Here is a 24,691-nt window from a genome sequence, read left to right as displayed (position 1 = left end):
ACCACACTGCAGAGCCCTAGCCTCAGAGACATCAACCCAGGATCTGCCCTCGTGATCACATGGAGCCTGGGAGCTGCAGCATCTTCCACTGCCCAGCATCCCGAAAGTGCACCACACTGCAGAGCCCTAGCCTGGGAGATCAGAATGTGAAGTTGAAGTACGTTTTCTACCAAACTCATATGGCTCTTGGACCATGACACGTGTGGGAGGAGGAATGTGGTGCTTCTGTGGAGGGGTCCAACCCTGCTGTGTCCCTGGCCTGCTGCTACCTCACACCAGAATGCCCTCCCCAGTGATCCTCCAGCATGGGACTGTCATGTGCTGGAAGGTGATTAAATGGTGACTTGCTGTACCTCACAAATGGGGAGGGGAGATATGGAGCTCAAAGGTTTCCCAGAAGAAAAGGGGCTGACCGACAAATGTTGCTGGCTGCTCCAGTCTACACATGATACGGTCTGAGAACTCCCCGAACCTGGATGCCCAGACCTCAGGGGTCCTCTAGAACCCTTGAATCCTGATGCTTTCAGGTTAGACAGGGCATGTTCTGGGTTCCTATTCTGACCTCATCGTGCAAACAGAGTTTAATATGCTGGAAGCTGGAAATGAAACCATCCACCTGCATGGCTGTGTATGCTGTGGAGGATGGGTGGATAGATGGTTAGATAAATACTTTAAATAGGCAAATAGATGGGTGGGAAAGGATGTGGGATGACAAATGGGTGGATGCTGGTGGGACAAAAAAAATGGCTGTAAATAGGCAGGTGGGTGGATGGACACACGGCCTGATGACAAGGCCAGAATAAGATTTTGATGTGATAGAATCTGAGTTTCCTCCCCTCCTCCACTCTCTCAGATATTGCTTGAGAGCAAGTTGACAGAGAAAAGGTATGGGGTCAGGCTGCAGACCCACATGGCCTCTTGCTGTCAGAGCACATGGTAGTCCATATCCTCATGCTCTGTCTCTGGCTTGAGCTCCCTGGGTGTCCAGGAGAGGAAAGCTCTACCACCTCTGGTAGTCACGAGGAACAAGCCAAACAAAGCACTCCTCCCTGACTCACTCCCAAAATAGCCTCGCACCACCCAGACTGTGGCTGACTGGCTCTCCCCCACTCAAACCTGACTCGGCAGAATGCCTGGGCTCTGAGCTGGGGTTGGGAAATGGGCAGGGCATGAAGGGCCTCTCACCAGGTCTAGGTGAGAGAATACCCAGGGTGTCACTTCCTCAGGTGGAAGGAAGCTGAGGGGTGCTGTCCTTGAGCTGAGGACTTCACGATTATTAATGAATGAGAAATTCACTCTGTGACAAATATACTTGTCTCATGTTGGTAAATTGAGGCCCATAGAGTACCTGATAAAGGCTGCATATATTTGAATGTCAGCAGTTTGACCAAACCCAATAGCTTGTTGTGCACCTGTAGAGCTATCCCACATCCCAGGGATCTGATGGTCATAGTGGGATAGAAAGGAGACACACTGACACCTCAGGGTAGTCATGGAGGGCATCCTGAAGAGAGGAAAGCATTCAGAAGAGGGTTTCTGCTGACTGCAATGAGAGACAAGACAAGGCCATGGGGACTTGGAAAAGTCCCCAAAGCTCTTTGAGCCTCAGTCTCCTCATCTTCAAGATGGGAACGAGGGCCCTGAGAGTGAAGAGGGCCACAAGAAAAACTGGCATCAGACAGAGGCTAGGGGCAAGTAGGGTGGCCTATGCTCCTCCTTCAGCCATAAAGCTGGGGGCATTCAGGCTTCTGGGGCCTCCCTGTGCCACCCTTCGTGTGACCACAGCAAGGGAGCCTAGAATTGTCCCCTACCAGGTGCAGGTGAATGTGCCTTGCCTGGTGCTCTAGAACTGTGTCTAACAGGGAGGACATTAAACCAGAGGTGGGAGAGTCCCGAGCTCGGGTCAGAAGCTGTACCTCCAACACTCACCTCCCAGGAGCTCCTGCACTTTCCCCTGCTCCCAAAGGCTGGCCTCAGCTGTTCTTACTGCTAAAGTCCCATCCTTTCTCTCCTGGAATGTTCACCACTCCCTCTCCGTCTTCAGACAGGAGCATCCAGGAGAAGCAGCTGGGAGTGCTAAATCTTGGCTGAAGGCACCTCCTGCAGGAAGGCATCCACCCCCAGCCCCCACCTAGTAATGGGAACAATTCTGGACTGCCAGCCATTGCAGCTTGAGCAGGCTGGGTACTGTGGCTAGTCACTTATTCTCCAAATCTAAGGGTGGTGGGAGCAAAACCAGTCCAAATTCTCTGGCCAGTCACCTGGGAAATGGTAAAACCATCAGTACCAGACAGCATTTAAAAAAAAAAAAAAATCACACTACAAAACAGTCTCAAAATAGATTCCAATACAATCCCCATGGCAACAACCTGAGCCTGAGGACAGCATCCAAAGAAGGATGGCAGAGGGACATGGGGCAGGGGCAGCTCGGACTCTGTTTGGCACTGTCTGCCATAGGATAGTCCTTCTGTCCACTACGGTATGGAGACGGGTAGGGTCTCCAGTTGAGCATCGCCTCCAGACAAAGGGCAAGAGTGGAGACGGAGCCCAGGAAGTCACTTCTACTGCAAAGAACAAAGACACTGGGGAGGTCTCCAGGCCCTGTGTCACCTTCACGGGCTCCCTACCCTGTCTAGGTCCTCCTCAGTATCAGGACCACGGTACTGTGCATAATCATTCATGGACCCACCCCATGTACTTCTGCCTGAACCCCACTCTGTGAAGACTGGGGTGGAGAAGACAGGGTGTATGATGGGCCAGCAAGTCCTCCTAGGTCCTTGGGTTTGAAAAGCTAATTGTCTGCCAGCATTCACAGGTCAGAACCTTACCTGGCAGAGACAGGTAGCAGTTTTGTTTACAGCTAGCGTGGTGATGAAATGACCTAAACTCCACTTGCTCCTTGTCTCTTCCTTTCTGTTTTGGCCCTCACCAGAAGCCAGGCTGCTACTCTGACCCTAGTCTTCTGGCTCCAGAACTGTGGGAAGCAAACTCCTGTTATTTATCAACCTGTGGGATTGTTACCAGAGCTTGCACTCAAACCTATACCAAGTCCTTCCCTGAGAAAATTGACCCCTGCCTAGAGAAAGTATGTGTCTTTCACTCCATGACAACTCCACTTCCCAGCCATTCTCCACAACTGAGTCAACTTTAGCTTCATGGGAGGGTGGGTGGAAGCCTCCTGTGACAGACCTCCTCCCAGGTGCTGAACTACATTTCCCAGACTCCTTTGCAGTCAGGTAGGATTATGGTACTGGGTGCTGGCCAATAGAATGTGCAATGGTATACTCATCTTCAGGCCTGTCCTATGAAAAACATCCCTCCTGAGACTATGGTTTCTTCATTTTCATTGGCCCCTGAATAACAAGACCAATGTCCTAGATGAGAACAGAGCCACAAGATGGAAGGAGTCTAGGAACAGAATAACAGGTTGAGCAGAGTCTCGACTCTGACTTTTATCAACAATAATAGCAAAATAAGTTTGCCTTGTGTTAAGCCACTAAGAAAGAGGGCATTTTTGTTACAGCAGTTGTCCTGTGCTGACTATTATACACCCTTTACTGTCATAATGTCATAATAACGAGTGTTCATAATGGCTTCCTCCCTGAGCACCCATTCACACTTTCCCTTCTGCTGGGAATAACTCCCCTGCTCTGGTCTCTGAGCTCTCTGAAGATACAGCTACAACCTGGGAGTTGTTTTTATTTCCCCAGCTGTGACTAGTACCATGAGGGCACTTATATTTTGCCTGATGAGCCCTCCAGGATCCTCAGAATAGAGCTACCTGGACAATGAGAAGCTTGTCCTAAGAGAGCTGTCTCAGATCTCCTGGAGGGCAAGTTAATTTCTCATCCATATGCCAATCACTCTCCCCAAGCATGCACTCTCCCTAGCCCAAAGGAAAACACAAAGCAGGTGGGTCACTTGTGGCTGATCGGGTACAAAGGCAGGATAGACATGTGGATGACAAAGGTACAGAGCCATTCCTGTGCCACTGTCTTCTCTGTAGATGAGCAGTCAGGAGTGCTCAGGACAGGGGCACAGGAAGACAGAAGGGCCTGGTGCCTTGCCTATTTCCCAAGGAGTCTGACCACTCCACTCTTGTCCTGGAGACTACAAGAGCCACTGTTTTTACATTCTTCTCACAGGAGATCAACACAACCTTTATCCACACAGGTAGTTATCATTCATCCCAGGGCTTCTAGATGTCTGCTTCCCTACAGTAAGGACCAGCCACAGCCAAAGAGAGCTGAGTATGTGTGGCATTTTCTCACAGTGGGGTCCCTTTGACAGGTGCACAGTCAAGGTGCTCACTGGAGTCCACACAGCCTGTCAGTAAACGGACCTTTTTCAGATGTTCTATTTCCTCCTTCAAAGAGGAACTGAGACAGCAGGAAAGTGTCCTCACTGTGGAGACCAGGGATCTAGGCTAATCCACTCTGCTGCAGAGGAGCATTTGTTCAACCTTCCCCTCCAGCCAGGTACTTAATCCAAAGAGGACCAAGCCCGCCATGCTCACCTCCTGTCTGGACCAGCGTCCCATACTCAGCAGCCAGGGAAACTTCCCCCATTGCACCCTGAGTGATATCACAGCTGTACAGGAGAAGTCCATGTTATCACATGCCAGCACCAGTGGCAACCCCCAGCTCACAGGTCTCTTCCTCTGTGCCACCTGGTCCCACCCCACACCCACAGGGACCCGGGAATTGTGCCCAAGCCTGTGAAGAGCTGGCAGCTTCCCTTCCGCCTGGCAACACCTCCTCATAGACCAGCCAAGGGTGGTTCAGGCTCAGCCTTGGTTGGCAGCAGTATGGGCACAGTGACTGGAAGTAACAGTGCCTGGGTCCAAGGGTATGGAGTGGTAGGTGGCACAGATGTGGGCAGGAGACTCTGCCCAGAGCACAGGGCATATACACTGAACTCTGACTTCACTGCCTATATTTTTGACTCAACAGGTGGCATCTCTTGGGGCCAGTTGGCCCTGAATACCTCAAAGGGACAACAGGGGACAGTACTGGGTCAAAAGAGGTACAGCCAGAAAAAAGAATCCATCCTATGGGGGAGGGGGAAGGATGCTGTTGTGTACTTTGAGCCATTCAGACACTCAAACCCAACTCCCCTGACCACTACAGGAAATCTCATCCACAGGCAGGGAAGGAAAGTGCAGTGCTCCCATCTCCCCAGCCCCCTGGGGGCCCACAGCCCACATGTCACCTGCAACCAGGGACTCTGTGGCACCCTGGCACCACATGCCAGCAGTCAGTTTAACAGGGCTCAGTGTGTGTTCAAGTGTTCCCACTGCTTCCTTGACTTCTCTCTGACCACACCAAGCTGTCAGGTACTCAGCCTCTCAATGCTCCATTTGGAGGTAAGGAAACGTGGACACAGGGAGACCCGAGCTTCACTCAGAGACACCCGCCTCACAAGGCCAGGCATAGATCTAAGTGCAGCTGGCCTCGTTGCTAACATGAGGGTTGAGTCTCCTCCCTCTGACTCTGTTTGTCCCCAGAAACAGAGCCTCAGAAACTGCTGTGGCCAGTCTCCCTGAGGAAGCTTCAGGAAGACCATCTACATAATGGTGAGGCTCTGGGCATCCTGAGTGGCTGTCCCCTCCCTCTGTATTTGTCCTACGTAAGATAAGAGATGTGCACTCATAGACTTGTGCTCTTGAGCCAACTGTAAGCTCTGGTTGCTCAGCTGTGCCCAGAGCTGAGGAAGGGCAGCCCAGGAGAGGAAAAGGACTTATTCTGGAGTCCCACCTTCTGGTAGCTCTAGCAGTACCTTGGGAAGCAAGCCAAGCCCCCAGTATTCTGGGATTTAGAGGGGAAACGTGAAGGTCAGCAAGTCACTGGAGCTGCATGGTGCAGGGAGAGACTGTAGTCCCATGGAAAGCAGACAGCCTCTACCCACTAGCTCTTGAAAACACCTGCTGTTCAAATCCGTGGGCTGCTATTTTTCAAGGATTTGCTTTAACTGAAAGACCCAAAGAATATTCTAGAACAGTTAAATATAGCTCTCGTGAAAGCTGTCCCATTTACATGCCTGTGTTCATTCAACATTCTCCGAGGGCCTGCTTAGTGCCAGACACTGGTGGGTGGATGCCTCAGCTACTCTGAGGTGATGAAGATGGTCCCTGCCTAGAGGTGCTGGGGTCAAGGGACAAGACACAGGAGGAGATGAGCTTGATGCGGGGTGACAGGTGCTCAGCTGGTGGGAGTCCTCAGGCTGCAGGGGTACCCAGGAGAGGCACCTAACGGTCAAGGGAAAGCTTCACAGAGAAAGGGTCTTAGAGGTGGTGGTGCCCACCATCGCTTGGAACTCAGTCTGTATGGGACATGACTGGAGAGAGGACAGGGTCAGGGCCACGTGGCAGCAAGCAGCTGAGCTTCAAAGGTCATGGTGAGCAAGGCTTATGGTTTACAGGGAGCCATGGATGGCTTCTGAGCACGGAAGTGAATTGATTTGCTCTGATAGCAGGTGGCCAGCCTTGAGCCGCCACCAAAATGCACAGAACCGGGAGACAGCCCAGTGGGGAATGCTGTCGTGCAATGTTGCGTAATGCCTAGTGCCTCTCCTCCCGGCAAGCCCTCAAAGCAAATGCTTAGATCATCCCAGAGGAAGCCAAATATCAGATGGGGGCCTTGCATGTGCCCAGAGTAGATCCAGGCTGAGCTGGAGAACAAAACTCAAAGGCAACAATACCCAAGATATTCCCAGTAGCTGGATTTCCAGGGCCTAGTGTATGGCGAGGGAGGGATGGGACTTCAGCATGGAGCAGTAGGGTAAGGAAAGGGGCTTGACAGCTCCCTTCTAATACACAGAGGGCATGATCCCAGGAGATAGCAAACACTATAGGAAGGAAAATCGGTACGGTTGAGCGCCTAGCACCTGCCCTGTGAAGGGAGATTGCTGAGCTCGAGAAAATGCTGAAGAGGACAGGAATGCCCTGTGGAAGACATAGCAGATGTCCAGAAGCCAAGTAGAGGAGAAAACAAGCGGCCAGAGAGAAGAGTCAGTGCCCCTGCCTGCTGACCCCTCTTCTCCTCTGCTGTCATTGCTCCCCTGCTGGGAACCTATTTCTGCTCCATTATCTTTCCTCATATTTTGGGGTCTCTTTGGACACCCTAAGATATCAAAGCTTCAGTTGACGACCCATGGCAGCATGTCTGAGGATTTTCTTCTCCAACCACCAGACTTCACAAGCCAGGCTTTGTCCGTGGACTCTTTCCACACTCTTTCCACAACAGGGGAGGTAGATGTGGCCATGTGACTCACTCCTAACCTATGGGATAGAGGCAGAATTGCTCAGCTGGGCTTCCAGGAAAGTGTGTCAGAAGGACAACGTCAGTGGGCAAACCCTTCTGACCATCCCTCATCCTTCCCACAGCGAACTGGGATGTCACAGAGGCATGAACCAAGGCTGGCACGCTAAAGAAGATGAGGTAGAAAAGTCAAAGGAGCCCAAGTAGCCCTGGTAGTGGACCCTAGAGATTGGCATCACCAGAGCTCACCAGACATTCCACCCAGACATCTCTTGAGAATTTCATAGCCTCAGATTGACCCCTCGTAGCCACACTTTGGCAAGGTCTTCACAAATGTTCTTCACACAAACACAATATCACTCTTTGAACCTACAGTGAAACCACAAGACCACATAATCATGCAATAGTGCAGGACATTTCCAATGCTAGCAGCTCTAGCATTTGTTTGGTTTTTGTTCTTTCTCCAGAGAGCACCAACAAAGTGTGAACCACTATCATAATACCTGTAAAGGTTAGTGTACTTGGAGCCACACAGAACTCAGATTTCTGACTGCTTTTACACCTCTATTTGTACCTTTTGTTACAAGCCAAGTCAAAACCTTCCTAGAAGAAAGAGTGTAAAAATAAGCTGAGACATTAACATTTATATAACAAGTGCTAATAAAAGAAAGCAGAGACAGGAATCATTAAGAAGGGAAAGGGAGCTTCAGATAAAAAGCACCAAGCATAGGCTGGAGAGGTGGCTCAGTGCTTGAAGTGCTTATCTGTGAAGCCTAAGGACTCATGTTCGACTCTCCAGATCCCACATAAGCCAGACGCACAGTGACAGAAGCGCACAAGGGGGTGCATACATCTGGAGTTTGATTGTAGTGGCTGGAGGCTCTGGCATGATATATTTTTCTTAAGGAATACAGATTTAAATACCTGTGGAGGTAGGTGGCTGAAGTAAAGAGTGAGGAGACCTAAAGTAAAGGTTCTGCGGATGGTGGTGGACTGGCCAGGGTGAATCTGACAGTTGTAGCAAACATTCAAACAAATAATAACCCAGCATGTGTCCAGATGGTCTAAGCCAATAATTGCTATTTTCCAATCCTTAAAAACTATAACATATAAAAGTTAAATTTAATAGGTTTCTACAGAACTTTATACACAAAAGAGGTAATGAATGTTCTTTTCAAATAGCTGTGGGACTAAACCAAATGTAATCCTTCAGTTTCAAAGAAAATTTTAAAAAACATATAAAATGTAGAAACTATGAATTTAAAATGTACTGACAGATGGTGATAGTACATGTTAGCTGTTTTAAGTGTTTGGACTGCAGTCACAAACCTAACCTAAAATATCTTGTGAGCTGTTTTGTTATCTTCCCCATCTTATAGATAGCAAAAGCCAAAACATAGAGATGTTGAACCAGGTGTCCAAGGTGACTCAGTGTATGTGCATGACAATCAGCTCCAAACTCATGCTTCTGGTCACTATCCTCACAATAATACATGTGCACATGTATTTGTGTTGTATTGGAATATGTATGTCCAAATTAACTCTTGAATTAAAAGAAACAAATTCAAAAATGTCTACAGATAATTGATAATGAGAAAACTCACTTGGTATTGATCTCATGATCATTGATCATGAGAAAATTTAATTGAAAATGATTTACAAATAGTTCATCATAACGTGCAGCCAAGGGAGCAAACACAGGAAAATTCATAGCCTTCAATATATTGATTTAAGAAGCAAAAAGAAAGAGATGAAGTCTATTGTCTCCTTGCATGTTAATCTAGAAAAAAGTAAACCTTACAGATTATAAAACAAATGCCTATAAGGATTAACAAAACTCAAGACACATAATAAAAATCAACACATATTGGTAGCTAATTCTACATATTTTCAAACAAAGTAAGAGTCAAAATAAGAATCAAATGCATAGGCCAGAGTTTGTGAGCTAAGATAGTTGAACAGACAGATAGGTGGCAAGATTCTGCAGGCACCTGCCCCAGGGTTTCTAATGAGAAAGACAAAACTACTGTGCAGCCAGTCACTTTCTAGGGGTCACTGCTATGGGCATCTGTGCATGATCTCCGAACACTTCAGTCTGCTGACATGAGGAAACAGCAGCATATGTGCGCAATAGCAAGACAGTGCATATGGAGAGAAGATGCGCTTGTATGTCTTGTAAGCATTCTCTGCTATCAGTTACTACTTCTTCCTACCCAGGGAGATATTTGTTGGAAATCAATGAACACTGGCTTCCACTTCTTTGACATTTGAGGTACCCTGGCCTGTATGTTGTCCGTAAGAGACATATGATTAATTTCCCCAATTGTCAGAGTTCCTCAGCTCTCAACTGCTGACAAAGACATCATCCTCTCCTGGACTTCCCAGCAGGAATGCCTGCCTATAACCAGACTCTGGGAGGTATTCTGAGCATCACAGCCTCCTTGGTGTAGGCCCTTTCCTGAGACTCTCAGCCCTGCCCTGCATACACAGTCATCCTATCCCACCTGGAGCCAAACACAGATGAGTGGTCTGTTCACCACAGCAACTGTACAGATGGTCTGCTTGCTCCAAATGCAAAACCCACATATCTGCCACAAAGTTTCCCTCAATACCACACAGGTAATTCCACCCACTAGAGTGGTCACACCATCCACTGAACAACTCATTCTATTCTCACCTCAACAGGTGCGCTGTGATCTCACCTGAGTAGATACACCCAATCACACTGAACACGTGTCATGGCCCCACCTGAGAAGTTCACCTCAGCCCTTATTAAAGACCAACTCCACTTACCTGGTGGATGCCCTGCCCACCTGAAAGGATCTTGACAGAAGTATATCCACTCTCCACACCTGACCACATGGCTGTGGGGATCCTCCAACATTCCATGCACTTCACACATTTACATCCTTGGAACATCTGTTCTTGAGCATCCTTCATAGAGTCAATATACAAATACCATCTAGGTCCCAGTATGTGCCAGCTAATAGGGGCTCAGATAAAACACTCAGCCATAGCCAAGTTATTTCATACAGGCATACATGCCATTATTCATGGTCATCTCCTGATCAGTGTAAGGTACCCAGCATAAGACAAGGACAGCCTTGTTATCTTGTCAACAACACTGCTGCAGGCTGAATGGAGGGCATGGCAGAGCCAGTGCCCAAACTTGGAACTGTTAAACAAGTGATGTCACAGAGTATGACTTAGAAGTGGTGGGGAGGAGAGGGGAAGGAAGGGTGCAAAGAGCCCCCTAAAGACCATGGGCAGGTGGCAGGGGGTCTTCACCACATCATATGCCTGTCAGCCCCAGAAAAAGGTCCCTTCCCTCCAGAATCAATGGCATTTCATATATTTGGAAGGGCAAGGAAAGCCAAAAGGCCATTTCATAGGTCATTTCTTTTGTTCTCTGTGGATTTCCACAGGCCTGACACCCATGATAGCCTTAGGGACCAAAGTCACACATCCATTCCATGGAAGTGAGAAACTCCAAGTGGGGCAAGACTCTGTCATCACACATGAGAAGTGACAGCCCCACATTGAGGAGCTGTGACCTAAGTCTATGCCTGCAAGCAGCTTGGGAGACAACACAAGAGAGGTCCTGAGCTGCACATTCAAAGATGCTTTGTTCTAGAGGCTATGTCATAGTGCATGGGGAATGAATGACAGGTGAATAAAGGAATGAGTGATGTCATAGTGCATGAGGAATAAATGACAGGAGAATAGATGACTGAAGGATGTCATAATGATTGGGAATGAATGACAGATGAATGAAGGAATGAGGGATGTCATAGTGAATAAGGGAATGAATGACAGAACAATAAGGAATGAGGGATGTCATAGTGGATAAGGGAATGAATTACAAGTGTATAAAGGAATGAGTAATGTCAAAGTGCATGGGGAATGAATGACATGTGAATAAAGGACAGAGTGAAGTCATAGAGCATAAGTGAATGAATGACAGGGGAGTAAAGGAATGAATGATGTCATAGAGCATGGGGATTGAATGACATCTGAATAGAGTATAAGACAAGAACAGTATAAAGAAAAGAGTGACGTCCTAGCACATGGGGAATGAATGACAGATGAATAAAGGAATGAGTGATGTCATAGTGCATAGGGAATGGATGACAGGCAAATAAAGGAATGAGTGATGTCATAGAGGATAAGGAATGAATAACAGGTGAATAGAGCTATGAGGGATGTCATAGATCATGGGGAACAAATGACATGTGAATACAACGATGAGTGATGTTATAGTGCATGGGGAATGAATGACAGGTGAATAAACAATAGAGCGATGTCATAATACATGGGTAATGGATGACAGGTGATTAAAAGAAGTGAGTGAAGACATAGTGGATAAGGGAATGAATGAAAGTAAATAAAGGAATGAGAGTTGTCATGCTACATGAGGAATGAATAACAGGTGAATAAAGGAAGGAGTAAAGTAATAGTGGAAAAGGGAATGAATAACAGGGGAATAAGAGAATTAGTGCTATCATAGTGCATTGGGAAATTAAATGCAGGTGAATAAAGAAAAGAGTAATGTCATAGTGCATGGGGAATGAATGACAGGTGGTAAAGGAATAAGTAATGTCATAGTACATGGGAAATGACTGACAGGTGAATAAAGGAATGAGTGATGTCATAGTGCATGGAGAATGAATGACAGGTGAATAAAGGAATGAGTGATGTCATAGTACATGGGGAATGAATAACAGGTGAATAAAGGAATGAGTGATGTCATGGTGCATGGGGAATGAATGACAAGTGGTAAAGGAATGAGTGATGTCATAGTGAATGGGGAATGAATGACAGGTGAAGAAATGATAGAGGGATGTCATAATATGGGTAATGGATGACAGGTGAATAAAGAAATGAATGGTGTTACAGTGCATGAGGAATGAATGACAGGAAAAAAGGAGGGACTGATGTCATAGTGCATGGAGAACCAGTGACAGGGGAATAGATGAATGAGTGACATCATAGTTCATTGGGAATGAATGATAGATGAATAGAGTTATGATGGATGTCATAGTGCATGAGGAATGGATGACAGGTGAATAAAGGAATGAGTGATGTTATACTGCATTCCAGAATGAATGACGGAAGTAGATGAATGAGTGATGTCATAGTGTACAGGGGAATTAATGACAGGTGAATAAATTAATGAGTGATATCATAGCGCATGGGGAATGACTGACAAGTGAATAAAGGAAAGAGTGAAGACATGGTGGATAAAACAATGAATGAAAGGTGAATAAAGGAATGAGTGATGCCATGGTGCATGGGGAATGAATGACAGGTGAACATGTTATGAGTGATGTCATAGTGCATGGGAAATGAATAACAGGTGGTAAAGTAATGAGTGATGTCATGGTGTATGGGGAATGAATAACAGGTGGTAAAGAAATGAGTGATGTAATGGTGTATGGGAAATAAATGACAAGTGAATAAAGGAATGAGTGATGCCATGGTGCATGGGGAATGAATGACAGGTGAACATGTTATGAGTGATGTCATAGTGCATGGGGAATGAATAACAGGTGGTAAAGTAATGAGTGATGTCATGGTGCATGGGGAATGAATGACAGGTTGTAAAGGAATGAGTGATGTCATAGTGCATGGGGAATGAATAACAGGTGAATAAAGGAAGGAGTGATGTCTTAGTTCATGGGGAATGAATGACAGGTGGTAAGGGAATGAGTGATGTGAATTGGAAATGAATGACAGGTGGTAAAGGAATGAGTGATGTCATAGTACATGAAGAATGAATGACAGGTGAATAAAGGAATGAGTGATGCCATGGTGCATGGGGAATGAATGACAAGTTGTAAAGGAATGAGTGATGTCATAGTATATGGAGAATGAATCACAGGTGGTAAAGGAATGAGTGATGTCATAGTGAATGGGGAATGAATGACAGGTGAATAAACAATAGAGGGATGTCATAACATGGGTAATGGATGACAGGTGAATAAAGGAATGAGTGATGTCACGGTGCATGGGGAATGAATGACAGGTGGTAAAGGAATGAATGACATCATAGTGCATGGGGAATGAATGACAGGTGGTAAAGGAATGAGTGATGTCACACTGCATGGGGAATGAATGACAGGTGAATAAAGGAATGAGTGATGTCACACTGCATGGGGAATGAATGACAGGTGAATAAAGGAATGAGTGATGTCATAGTATATGGAGAATGAATCACAGGTGGTAAAGGAATGAGTGATGTCATAGTGAATGGGGAATGAATGACAGGTGAATAAACAATAGAGGGATGTCATAACATGGGTAATGGATGACAGGTGAATAAAGGAATGAGTGATGTCACGGTGCATGGGGAATGAATGACAGGTGGTAAAGGAATGAGTGACATCATAGTGCATGGGGAATGAATGACAGGTGGTAAAGGAATGAGTGATGTCACACTGCATGGGGAATGAATGACAGGTGAATAAAGGAATGAGTGATGTCACACTGCATGGGGAATGAATGACAGGTGAATAAAGGAATGAGTGATGTCATAGTACATAGGAAATGACTGACAGGTAATAAAGGAATGAGTGATGTCATAGTGCATAGGGAATGAATGACAGGTGGTAAAGGAATTAGTGAAGTCTTTGTGCATCGGGAATGAATTACATGTGGGAAAAGAATGAGTGATGTCATAGTACATGGGGATGAATGACAGGTGAATAAAGGAATGAGTGATGTCACAGTGCATGGGGAATGAATGACACGTGAATAAAGGAATGAGTGATGTCATAGTATATGGGGAATGAATTCCAGGTCGTAAAGGAATGAGTGATGTCATAGTGCATGGGGACTGAATCACAGGTGGTAAAGGAATGAGGGATGTCATACTACATGGGTAATGAATGACAAGTGAATAAAAGAATGAGTGATGTCATTGTGCATGGGGAATGAATGACAGGTGAATAAAGGAATGAATGATGTCATGGTGCATCGGGAATAAATGACAGGTGGTAAAGGAATGAGTGATGTCATAGTGCATGGGGAATGAATGACCGGTGCATAAATGATAGAGGGATGTCATAATACATGGGTAATGGATGATAGGTGAATAAAGGAATGAGTGGTGTCATATTGTACATGGGGAATGAATGCCAGGTGAATAAAGGAATGAGTGATGTCATAGTGCATGGGGAACCAGTGACACGGGAATAGGAGAATGAGTGACGTCGTAGTTCATTGGAAATGAATGATAGGTGAATAGAGTTATGAGGGATATCATAGTGCATGAGGAATGAATGACAGGTGAATAAAGGAATGAGTGATGTCATAGTGCATGGGGAATGAATGACACATGAATAAAGGAATGAGTGATGTCATAGTGCATTGGGGAATGAATGATGGGAATGGATGAATGAATGATGTCATAGTGTACAGGGGAATGAATGACAGTTGAATAAAGTAATGAGTGACACCATAGTGCAAGGAGAATAATTGACAAGTTAATAAAGGAATGATTGGTGATGTGGTGGATAAGGGAATGAATGAAAGGTGAATAAAGGAATGAGTGATGTTATAGTGCATTGGGGAATGAATGACAGGTGAATAAAGGAATGAGTGGTGTCATAATGCATGGGGAATGAATGACAGGTGAATAAAGGAATGAGTGATGATATAGTGCATTGGGGAATGAATGACAGGTGAATAAAGGAATGAGTGATGTCACAGTGCATGGGGAATGAATGACAGGTGAATAAAGGAATGAGTGATGATATAGTGCATTGGGGAATGAATGAAAGGTGAATAAAGGAATGAGTGATGTCACAGTGCATGGGGAATGAATGACAGGTGAATAAAGGAATGAGTGATGATATAGTGCATTGGGGAATGAATGAAAGGTGAATAAAGGAATGAGTGATGTCACAGTGCATGGGGAATGAATGACAGGTGAATAAAGGAATGATTGATGTTACAGTGCATTGGGGAATGAATAGCAGGGGAATAGAAGAATGAGTGATGTCATAGTTCACTGGGAAGGAATGACAGGTGAATAAAGAAACGGGTGATTTCATAGTGCATGGGGAATGAATGAAAGTTGAATAAATGAATGAATGATGTAATCATGCATTGGGGATGAAAGATATGTATGCAAAGTAATGAGTGAGGTCATAGCACATAAGGAATATGTGGCAAGAAGATACAGGAATATGTGGTATCATAGAACAGAGGGAATGTATGACAGTAGCATGGTGGATATTTGATGTCATAGTGAATAAAGGAATGAATGACACATGAATAAAGTAAAGAATGTTTTATAGTGCATAAGGGAATGAATTGACAGGTGAATAAGAATGAATGAAGTCATAGTGAATAAGGGAATGAATGAAGACGAATAAAGAAATGAGTACGTCATAGTGCATGGGGAATGAATGACAGGTGCATAAAAGAATGAGTGATGTTGTAGTGTATAGGGAATGAATGACAGGTGTGTAATGGAATAAGTGATGTCATAGGGCACTTGGAATGAATGGTGGTGAATAAAGGAATGAGTAATGTCATAGGGAATGAGTGACAGAGTGATAAAGGAATTAGTGATGTCATAGCTTCTCTGCGTCTGCTTCTCTCCATGTGTGTTTCTGTGTGTGTGTGTGTTTGTGTGTGTGCTGCTCTATGTGTGTGTGCGCTTCTCTGTGTGTGGGTGCTTTCCTCTGTGTGTGTGCTTCTCTGTGTGTGTGTGCTTCTCTGTGTGTATGCTCATCTGTGTGTGTGTGTGCTTCTGTGCGTGTGTGCTTCTCTGTGCGTGTGTGCTTCTCTGTGCGTGTGTGTTTCTCTCTGTGCATGTGTGCTCCTCTGTGCATGTGTTCTCCTCTGTGTGTGTGTGCTCCTCTGTGTGTGTGTGCTTCTCTCTGTGCATGTATGTGCTTCTCTCTGTGCGTGTGTGCTTCTATGTGCATGTGTGATCCTCTGTGTGTGTATGCTTCTCTGTGTGAGTGTGTGCTTCTCTCTGTGTGTGTGCTTCTCTGTGTGTGTGCATGTGTGCTTCTGTGTGTGTGTGCTTCCCTCTGTGTGTGTGCTTCTCTGTGTGTGTGTGTGCTTCTCTGTGTGCGTGTGTGCTTCTCTGTGTGTGTGTGCTTCTCTCTGTGCGTGTGTGCTTGTCTCTGTGCATGTGTGCTTCTCTCTGTGCATGTGTGCTTCTCTCTGTGCATGTGTGTGCTTCTCTCTGTGCATGTGTGCTTCTCTGTGTGTGTGTGCTTCTCTCTGTGCATGTGTGCTTGTCTCTGTGCATGTGTGTGCTTCTCTGTGTGCGTGTGCTTCTCTGTGTGTGTGTGTGTGCTTCCCTCTGTGTGTGTGCTTCTCTGTGTGCGTGCGTGTGTGCTTCTCTGTGCGCATGTGTACTTTTCTCTGTGCGTGTGTGCTTCTCTGTGTATGTGTGCTTCTGTGTATGTGTGCTTCTCTCTCTGCATGTGTATGCTTCTCTCTGTGCGTGTGTGCTTCTCTCTGCATGTGTGCTTGTCTCTGTGCATGTATGTGCTTCTCTCTGTGCATGTGTGCTTATCTCTGTGCATGTATGTGCTTCTCTCTGCATGTGTGCTTGTCTCTGTGCATGTATGTGCTTCTCTCTGCATGTGTGCTTGTCTCTGTGCATGTATGTGCTTCTCTCTGCATGTGTGCTCCTCTGTGTGTGTGTGTGCTCCTCTGTGCGTGTGTGCTTGTCTCTGTGCATGTATGTGCTTCTCTCTGCATGTGTGCTCCTCTGTGTGTGTGTGTGTGTGTGTGTGTGTGCTTCTCTCTGTGCGTGTGTGCTTCTCTCTGTGCGTGTGTGCTTCTCTCTCTGCATGTGTGTGCTTCTCTCTCTGCATGTGTGCTCCTCTGTGTGTGCCTGTGCTCCTCCGTGCGTGTGTGTGCTTCTCTCTGTGCATGTGTGTGCTTCTCTGTGTGCGTGTGTGCTTCTCTGTGTGCATGTGTGCTTCTCTGTGCGTGTGTGCTTCTCTGTGTGTGTGTGCTTCTCTCTGTGCATGTGTGTGCTTCTCTGCGTGTGTGCTTCTCTGTGTGCATGTGTGCTTCTCTCTGTGTGTGTATGCTTCTCTCTGTGCATGTGTGTGCTTCTCTCTGTGCGTGTATGCTTCTCTGTGCGTGTGTTCTTCTCTGTGTGTGTGTGCTTCTCTCTGTGCATGTGTGTGCTTCTCTCTCTGTGTGTGTGCTTCTCTGTGTGTGTGTGCTTCTCTCTGTGCATGTGTGTGCTTCTCTGCGTGTGTGCTTCTCTGTGTGCGTGTGTGCTTCTCTCTGTGTGTGTATGCTTCTCTCTGTGCATGTGTGTGCTTCTCTGTGTGCGTGTGTGCTTCTCTGTGCGTGTGTGCTTCTCTGTGTGTGTGTGCTTGTCTCTGTGCGTTTGTGCTTCTTGGTGTGTGTGTGCTTGTGTCTGTGCATGTGTGCTTCTCTCTGTGCATGTGTGTGCTTCTCTGCGTGTGTGCTTCTCTGTGTGCGTGTGTGCTTCTCTGTATGTGTGTGCTTCTCTCTGTGCATGTGTGTGCTTCTCTGTGTGTGTGTGTGCTTCTCTCTGTGTGTGTGTGCTTCTCTCTGTGCATGTGTGCTTGTCTCTGTGCATGTATGTGCTTCTCTCTGTGCGTGTGTGCTTCTCTCTGTGCATGTGTGTGCTTCTGTGTGTGCATGTGCTTCTCTCTGTGTGCGTGTGCTTCTCTCTGTGCATGTGTGCTTGTCTCTGTGCATGTATGTGCTTCTCTCTGTGCATGTGTGCTTGTCTCTGTGCATGTATGTGCTTCTCTGTGCATGTGTGCTTCTCTGTGCGTGTGTGCTTCTCTGTGTGTGTGTGCTTCTCTCTGTGCATGTATGTGCTTCTTTGTGTGTGTGTGCTTCTCTCTGTGTGCGTGTGCTTCTCTCTGTGCGTGTATGCTTCTCTCTGTGCATGTGTGTGCTTCTCTGTGTGTGTGTGTGCTTCTCTGTGCGTGTGTGCTTCTCTGTGTTTGTGCTTCTCTCTTTGCATGTGTGCTTCTATTTGTGTTTGTGCTTCTCTGTATGTGTGTGTGCATTTCTGTGTGTGTGTGTGTGCTTCTCTGCATGTGTGTGTGTGTGTTTCTGTGTGTGTGTGTGTGTGCTTCTCTACGTGTGTGTGTGTTTCTTTGTGTGTGTGCTTCTCTGTGTGTGTGCCCCTTTATGTGTAAGCTTCTCTCTGTGCTTTTTTGCTCTGGTGGTGTGTGTGTGTATGTGTTCCTTTGTGCTCCTCTGTGTGTGTGTGTGTGTGTGTGTTCTGTACCCAGTGTCATGTACCCAGTTAAAGTCAACACTAGGTTTAATGTGCCTGTTTTTCATGCTGGACTACAACCAAATATTTGGGTTCCCCACCCCTCTCCCCTGTCCCATCAAGGCCAGACCTTATCTGTCATCCAGAAGGTTCCCAGAGCCACAGAAACGGGCAGCAGGCAGAGCATAGGAGCTGCTTGCCTAGAACACGACGCTACCCCAAAGAACATGGGAAAGGGTTGTCAGTTGTGTGACAAGTGGGTTCCCTGGTCTATTTTTGATGAGGAAAGCAGTTGCTCTCTGTGCAGCATCAGGCAGGACCCTCGGGCGTCCTCTCAGTGTGCTCTTCCCCTTGCCTGCAGACTCCAATCTTAAGCCAGTCACCTCAATTCCTGTGGCAGCCCCTCCTGCTTCATAGGGACCCAAAAAGCCTGAGGGAACATAGTGTGCTCTTCTTCCTTCCTGCAAACTCTATTCAGACAGAAAAAACCACAAGCCCACCCCCTTTCCCTGTAGCAAACCAGCCTTTAAATTGTCCCCAGCAGCATGGCAGAGGACATCTGGTGTCTCATTTTTTAATGACTCTGAAGGTGAGCAACCTGGATCACAGATGTGAGGTTGGGGAAAAAAAAAGAGGTTCATGGAGAGTGTGGCTCTGGTGCATTATGGGAAAAGGCTGACTGTGGGATGCAATTTTAAGTTGAAGGTCCCACTGTAGGGAACTGACAGGTTTGTGCCAGGGATATACATTACATCATCCCCAACACCAAACCCTCAAATCAGAACAAATTCTAATACAACTGTACCCCCTTTGCAGACCCTGTGAGCATTGCCAACTTCCTCGGCCTGAATTAACATATCTGGGGAAGAGGGCACTCCCATTGTCTCATTAAACAAGTCTGCAGGTGCAAGTAAGGGTCTCCCATCCAGACGCCAGGGGCTTCTCAAGTTCAGAACCAAACAATAAAACCCCGTTCAGGAAAGCTACAAGTGGCAGCAACAGGAAAGCCACTGGGAGGAACAGACACCAAGACTGCATAAATGATGCAACTGCCTTTGCCCCTTGGAGCTGGCAGGACTGACACGCATTCGTGATTATTAGGCTAGTCACCATGCGCAGAGCTCCCCGGAGAGCTGGGGCGAGAGTCAGTGTAATACTCTCCAAAGCCTCTCAAGAAGGCGCGGCCACAGATTTGAGGCGAAGTGGTAATTATATATGTTTTGGAAATCCATTTCACAGAGTGAGCTAATAACTGCATCTGAGAAGCCGTGTTCATTAGCAGACGCCAGCGCCAGGGGCTCCTGCACAACCGCAGACATTTGGGAGCAAAGTTGACGCACACGCAACAAAATGCTCAAGGTTAGATTTTAAAAAGAAGACGACGAAGGGCCTTGAAGACGAACGTCATTCACTGCTACCACTGCCCGCTAGGAGTAAGTGCCTTGCAGGGCACGGCTTGGTCTGCTTTTTGTTCTAGGCCTAAGAGCACCTTCATTTGCATTTATATTTTTAAAAAATTAAAGGAAGGAACCAAACAAATTAACTTCAAAGGTGCTTCGCTTCTGGTCACACTGCACTTCTAAACAGCTTCTTGGGCCAGAGAGCTCGAAGTCTAACCAGCTCGTGTCAAGAACAAGGATTTGGCTCCTGCTCCCTGAGGGGCTGGGTGGGATCAGTACTGCCCGTAGCAGCCCGCCAGGTGCTTATTGTGTAATGGCCCTTCTACAGGTGGGGAAACTGAGGTCAGGAGTTAGAAAATGATACCCCTATGGTCTTCCAGTATGGCAGGCTCCAGATTCTAAGCCAGGTTCATGGCCTCCAAGTAGAGTATCTTTCCACTAAAACACAGCTAAGTTGCGGGGGGGGGGGTGCATGAGCATGCGTGCGCCCACACATGTGTTTTCCAACCTTTGTTTTCCAAACACTAGTTGAAAACCAAATAAAGGACACAGAAACACAGCATATTGTTCACATGACACCGGTCCTGTATGATGACAGCTAAGACCCACCCTGTGCTAAGACCACAGCCTGCATCTACTTCCAATTCCTCTGACACATTCTCTTTGGAGTTTCAGGTCCCACGTCCAGAACTGGCAGTCAAATCAATAATGGAAGCACACCTCAGTGAGAACGGCATCAGCCTCAGTCATTTATTTTTTTTTAAGGAAGGCTGGAATATGTCTGCATTTGCGTTTGTTCCCCCACCCTCTGTTTAGTGCACTGCCCACCTCTGGGGACCAGCCAAACGTTTTTTGCCCTTATGTGACTTCTGAGGTCCAGCCTGATGAGCAGACTCCCCGCTCTCAGCGCTAGAGCACAAAAGGCACCTTTAGGGGACCATGAGTTAGCTCCTCTCCCTCCTTCCAGGAGGCAGTGTCGCAGGTATATTTCTTGCCCTCCAGCTCTGCAGAAAACAGACCTCCCTCCCCCGAAACGAATGACTCGCCCATCTGCAGACCACCACCATAGTTTAGAGGCAGAAAGGGCAGCAGTGAGCGGCTGGCCCTCTGGGTGGGGGAAACGCAAGGCAAGGAAAGAAGGGTTCTTCCTTGTGCGGGTGCTGCGCCAGGGTCTTGGGGCCAGCAGGGCCAAACTGTAGATGGCAGAAGGATAACTTCCTCCCCCTGAAAGTGAAAACCTGCATGAATGAATTAAACATGCAAACAAGATGACTCTCTTAAAAAGTCTTTTCAAGCAAGAAGGGAAGACAGGCCGTCCGGGGCTGGCATTTCCTGTTGCATATGGCACCCTAAAATCTTGTGTTCTTCCCTCCCCCCCCCCGCCCCACCAACTCCAGCATACAGAGATTTCCAGCAAAAACATCAAAGGAAAATTAGAGGGGGAAGTCCAGGGAAGGAATATAGGAGACAGAAGAGGAGGGTGGACAGGGGCCTCTGCTGGGGCACAGAAGCAAAAGAGACCATCTCTGAGCCAACATGCTAGCCCTCATAGGTCCAAGGACATGGTCCTAGGAGGGGGTGGGGGCAGTGTGCCATGATGGGAGCAGTGGCCCGCTAGACACAACAGTGTGACTCCTGTCAGGCCACCGAACACAGCCTCTGCAATGAAGCACCTGCATAGTTCCTACAGGTTTCTGAGCGGGCCATCTGAGGGGCCTCCCAACCCCCAGTCTCAGTGGGTGTGTGGCCCTCGTGACCCACCAAAGACTCTCCTGTCAAAAGCGACCTACCTATGAGATCTACAGGTGATCCCACCACATGCTAGCTGGACCTTTTCCTAAAGGGGCTAAACTCCAGATTCTAGGTCCATCCAGCCTTCCCTGGCCCACAGTCACAGCCCAGGGGTGGGGTGGGCCGTGCTCCTCTACCCTGCCATCCACCAAGACCCCAAGACACGTGGCCTGCTGCCACTCCCCGTCCAGCCAAAAAGCAAACTCTCCCTAGGGTCTAACACGTCCAAAATTAAGAACTCAAAGAAGTGTTGGGGGGGAGGTTAGATCTTGACTTCTAGAAGGCTGAAAGGACCCCCCCGCCCCAGGCTACCAAGAGCAGTGCCCCCCAAGCCCTAAAAGCAGTCTCCTGCCACCCAAATTGTCCGGGTCCCTCGGGTGGCAGGCCAGCTCTCTCCAGCTCCCCAGGAGGTAGTAAGTGTACAGCTTGGAACCCGCTCAAGGATGCGCAGCCCGCACCAGGGCGGTGGGTGGGTGGGTGTCTGCTAAGGGATTATTCTTAGCGTTCCACTCTTTTCGCAAAAGTGGCGCCTCCGCCCTGCCGGCTCCAGCACGCTGGCTCCTGGCTCGCACGCCTGGCCCAGACACCAGCGCGGTGGAGAGCGCCGGGTGGGGTCCCTGAAGGAAGAGGCTCAGCGGCTCAAGAAAAGAGCGAGATTCCCAGAGAAAAGTGGGCGCTGCTTAAGGGTCCCCGCCGGGGTCTGCCATAAACCAGGGGTTCCCCACCCCCAGCCCTGCGCTGCGCACTCCGCTGACTACGGGAGTCTTCCCGGGTCGTCCCGAGCCGGCCTGCCGACGGCGCGCCCTCCCCTTACCTATGGTGGTGATAACGGTGATCGCGAAGTAGAAGGAGCCGGCGAATTTCCACTGGACACCAGCACGGTGAGGCTCGGACTGCAGGATGACCAGCTCGAGCTGGCGGTAGTCTTCGGTGCTGATGTTGTACTTGCCTCTGATCCGGATCTCCTCGGCTTTGAGTTTCTCCTCCTCGCGCATCTCGTGGTCCGACTCCAGGGCGTCGAACACCGCGGCGCCCACCAGCAGGTAGGTGAAGGTGCAGGCGATGAGGGACAGGGTCCGCACATTCTGCCTCTTCATGGCCGCAAAAAAGGGACCCGCGAAGGGTCCCGCAGCCTGGCCGCCGCCGCCACGCAAGTCCCACGGCAGCATCCCACGGCCTCTGCCGCCTCCTCCAAGTTGTAAGCCCTGGTAACAGCAGCAGCAGCAGCCCGGAGGAGGCGGAGGGTTGGCGGGCTCAGGGGCGTCCCCACTGTCCGGGCGGTCACCGCCGCCGGGCGGCTGGCGGTCCGCGGGTGGCGCGGGGTCGGGGGAGAAGGCGGGCAGGCACAGGAGGCTGCTAGAGCGCCGAGGCCAGGCGTTCTGGAGCCTGGACACCCTGCGCCAGGCCCGGACGAAGCAATTTGCCCCATTGCGTAGATCCGCGCGGGGTTGCCCGGCCTCGTCGGGCGCGGGATCCGCGGTCCCCGGCACCCCGCCCCCCTCTGCCGCCGGCTCGGCTGGAGCAGGAACCGGATCCTCGGGGTCCGGAGATATGACCACCGAGGGAGAACCGGGAAGGGGTTCCGCACTCCTCTGGGGACGGCTCCCCGGGAGCGGGGCCCAGCTAATCGCCTCCAGGTTGGCGGTTGGGGACTTCCTTCTCCTTCTCCCCTTTCTCACCCCCGTAAGTGGAGGGGCAGAAAAGTTTGCTAACTGCCGGCGTCTCTGGAACGCCCCGCAAGCCGGGAGAGAGCCCGGCAGGTGCCACGGGCGAGGCAGCCCGATGCCCTAAGGTCCGAACGCCCTGCGCCCACCTGGGCGCGCGGCGGCACTCGGAGTGCCCGCCGCGCGACGGCCGGTCGGTGAAGTTTGCTCTGCTCAGCCTCCGAAGCACAGGAACCGGGCGCAGCCTCTAGACAGCGGGGTCCGCGACGGAGCTACCTCGGGGGCAGCGAGGGAACTGCGCGGCGGCGGCGGGCGGCCGGCGAGCTCCTCCGGGGGCGGCGGGCGCGGCGGCAGTGGCGGCTGCGGGAGGGGTCCCGCGGGCCGGGAAGAACTGCGAGGCGGGGGCGGGAGCGGGCGAGGGCGCATGAGCCGCCCGGGGATCCGGACCCTCCGGCGTCCAGCCGTCCGCAGAGGCAGCCGCCGCCGCTCTGGTCTGCCAGAGGCTCTGCGAGTGCGCGCCGGAGGGAGCCCGAGTCTATGTGTTGGGGTGTGCGTGTGTGTGTGTGCGTGTGTGTGTGTGTGTGTGTGTGCGCGGGCGCGCGCGCGCGTGTGTGTGTTTGCGCTTGACAGCCCCGCTCCAGCAGGAGAGCCAAGGGGGCGGGGGCCGGCTACTCCGAGGCCGGTCCTCCCTCCCTCCCTCTTCTTCTCCCTCCCTCCCTTCTGCAGCCTCCAGGGCGCGCCACCTCCCGCCTGGTCCCCAGCCAGCTGGCGAGGCGGCGGCAGCAGCTCCTGCAGCAGGGCGCACGCATAGGGAACCCAGGATAGGTGACCCTAGCCGCCAGGGAGAGGGGAGGGCAAGAACTGAGGGCCGCCAGGGTGCTGGGGTTGGGGAGTGGAGCGGCCTAGAGGTACAAGCGGTCTTGGGAAGGGATGGGAAGATAAACAAGGGTGCTTGGATCCTTCTATCTCTGTTCCCCCAAGAGCGCACACAGCCTTGGGGAAAGGAGAGTTTGAGGACCCTGGGCTGGGGTTGAAAAATGGAGAAAAGGTAAATTGGCCCGCTCAAAGGAAAGATCAGGCAGGGAGTCGGGAACACTGTCCTTCCTTAACGCCCAACCCTCTACCCAGCCACCGCATAAGCTTATCATTGGCTGGGGGCGCTGCCTCCTGGAGTCACAGGGTCCGGAGAGCATCCCCAATCCCCTGGAGCGGTGTGGCCTTCGTGACCCAGCACCTGCTGGTGCGAGCTGTTTTCCCCGAGTGCGCTGAAAATAATAAGAGTGGGCACTTTTTGTACGACGCAGTGGAGGACATCGCATCCCCCTACCCAATATC

The 24,691-nt window shown here is 49.3% G+C and overlaps 1 protein-coding gene across 2 annotated transcripts in view; it reads right to left on the bottom strand.

The window, feature by feature from the left end:
- The window catches only part of Kcnk9 (potassium two pore domain channel subfamily K member 9), a 43,551-nt gene extending 20,683 nt beyond the window's left edge, over positions 1-22,868 (bottom strand). For both annotated transcript variants that reach the window (XM_045142537.1, XM_004656337.2), the window contains exon 1: positions 22,507-22,868. In XM_045142537.1, coding sequence (XP_044998472.1) covers positions 22,507-22,861 — 355 coding nt within the window. In that variant the 5' untranslated portion in view covers positions 22,862-22,868. The remainder of the gene's footprint in view (positions 1-22,506) is intronic.
- Positions 22,869-24,691: the final 1,823 nt, after the last annotated feature.

Source organism: Jaculus jaculus, chromosome 2 (genome assembly GCF_020740685.1).
Source record: "Jaculus jaculus isolate mJacJac1 chromosome 2, mJacJac1.mat.Y.cur, whole genome shotgun sequence".
In the NCBI taxonomy this organism is placed as follows: Eukaryota; Metazoa; Chordata; class Mammalia; order Rodentia; family Dipodidae; genus Jaculus; species Jaculus jaculus.
The sequence above is the reverse complement of the archived record's forward strand: the minus strand, read 5'-3'. Positions and strand labels throughout refer to the sequence as shown.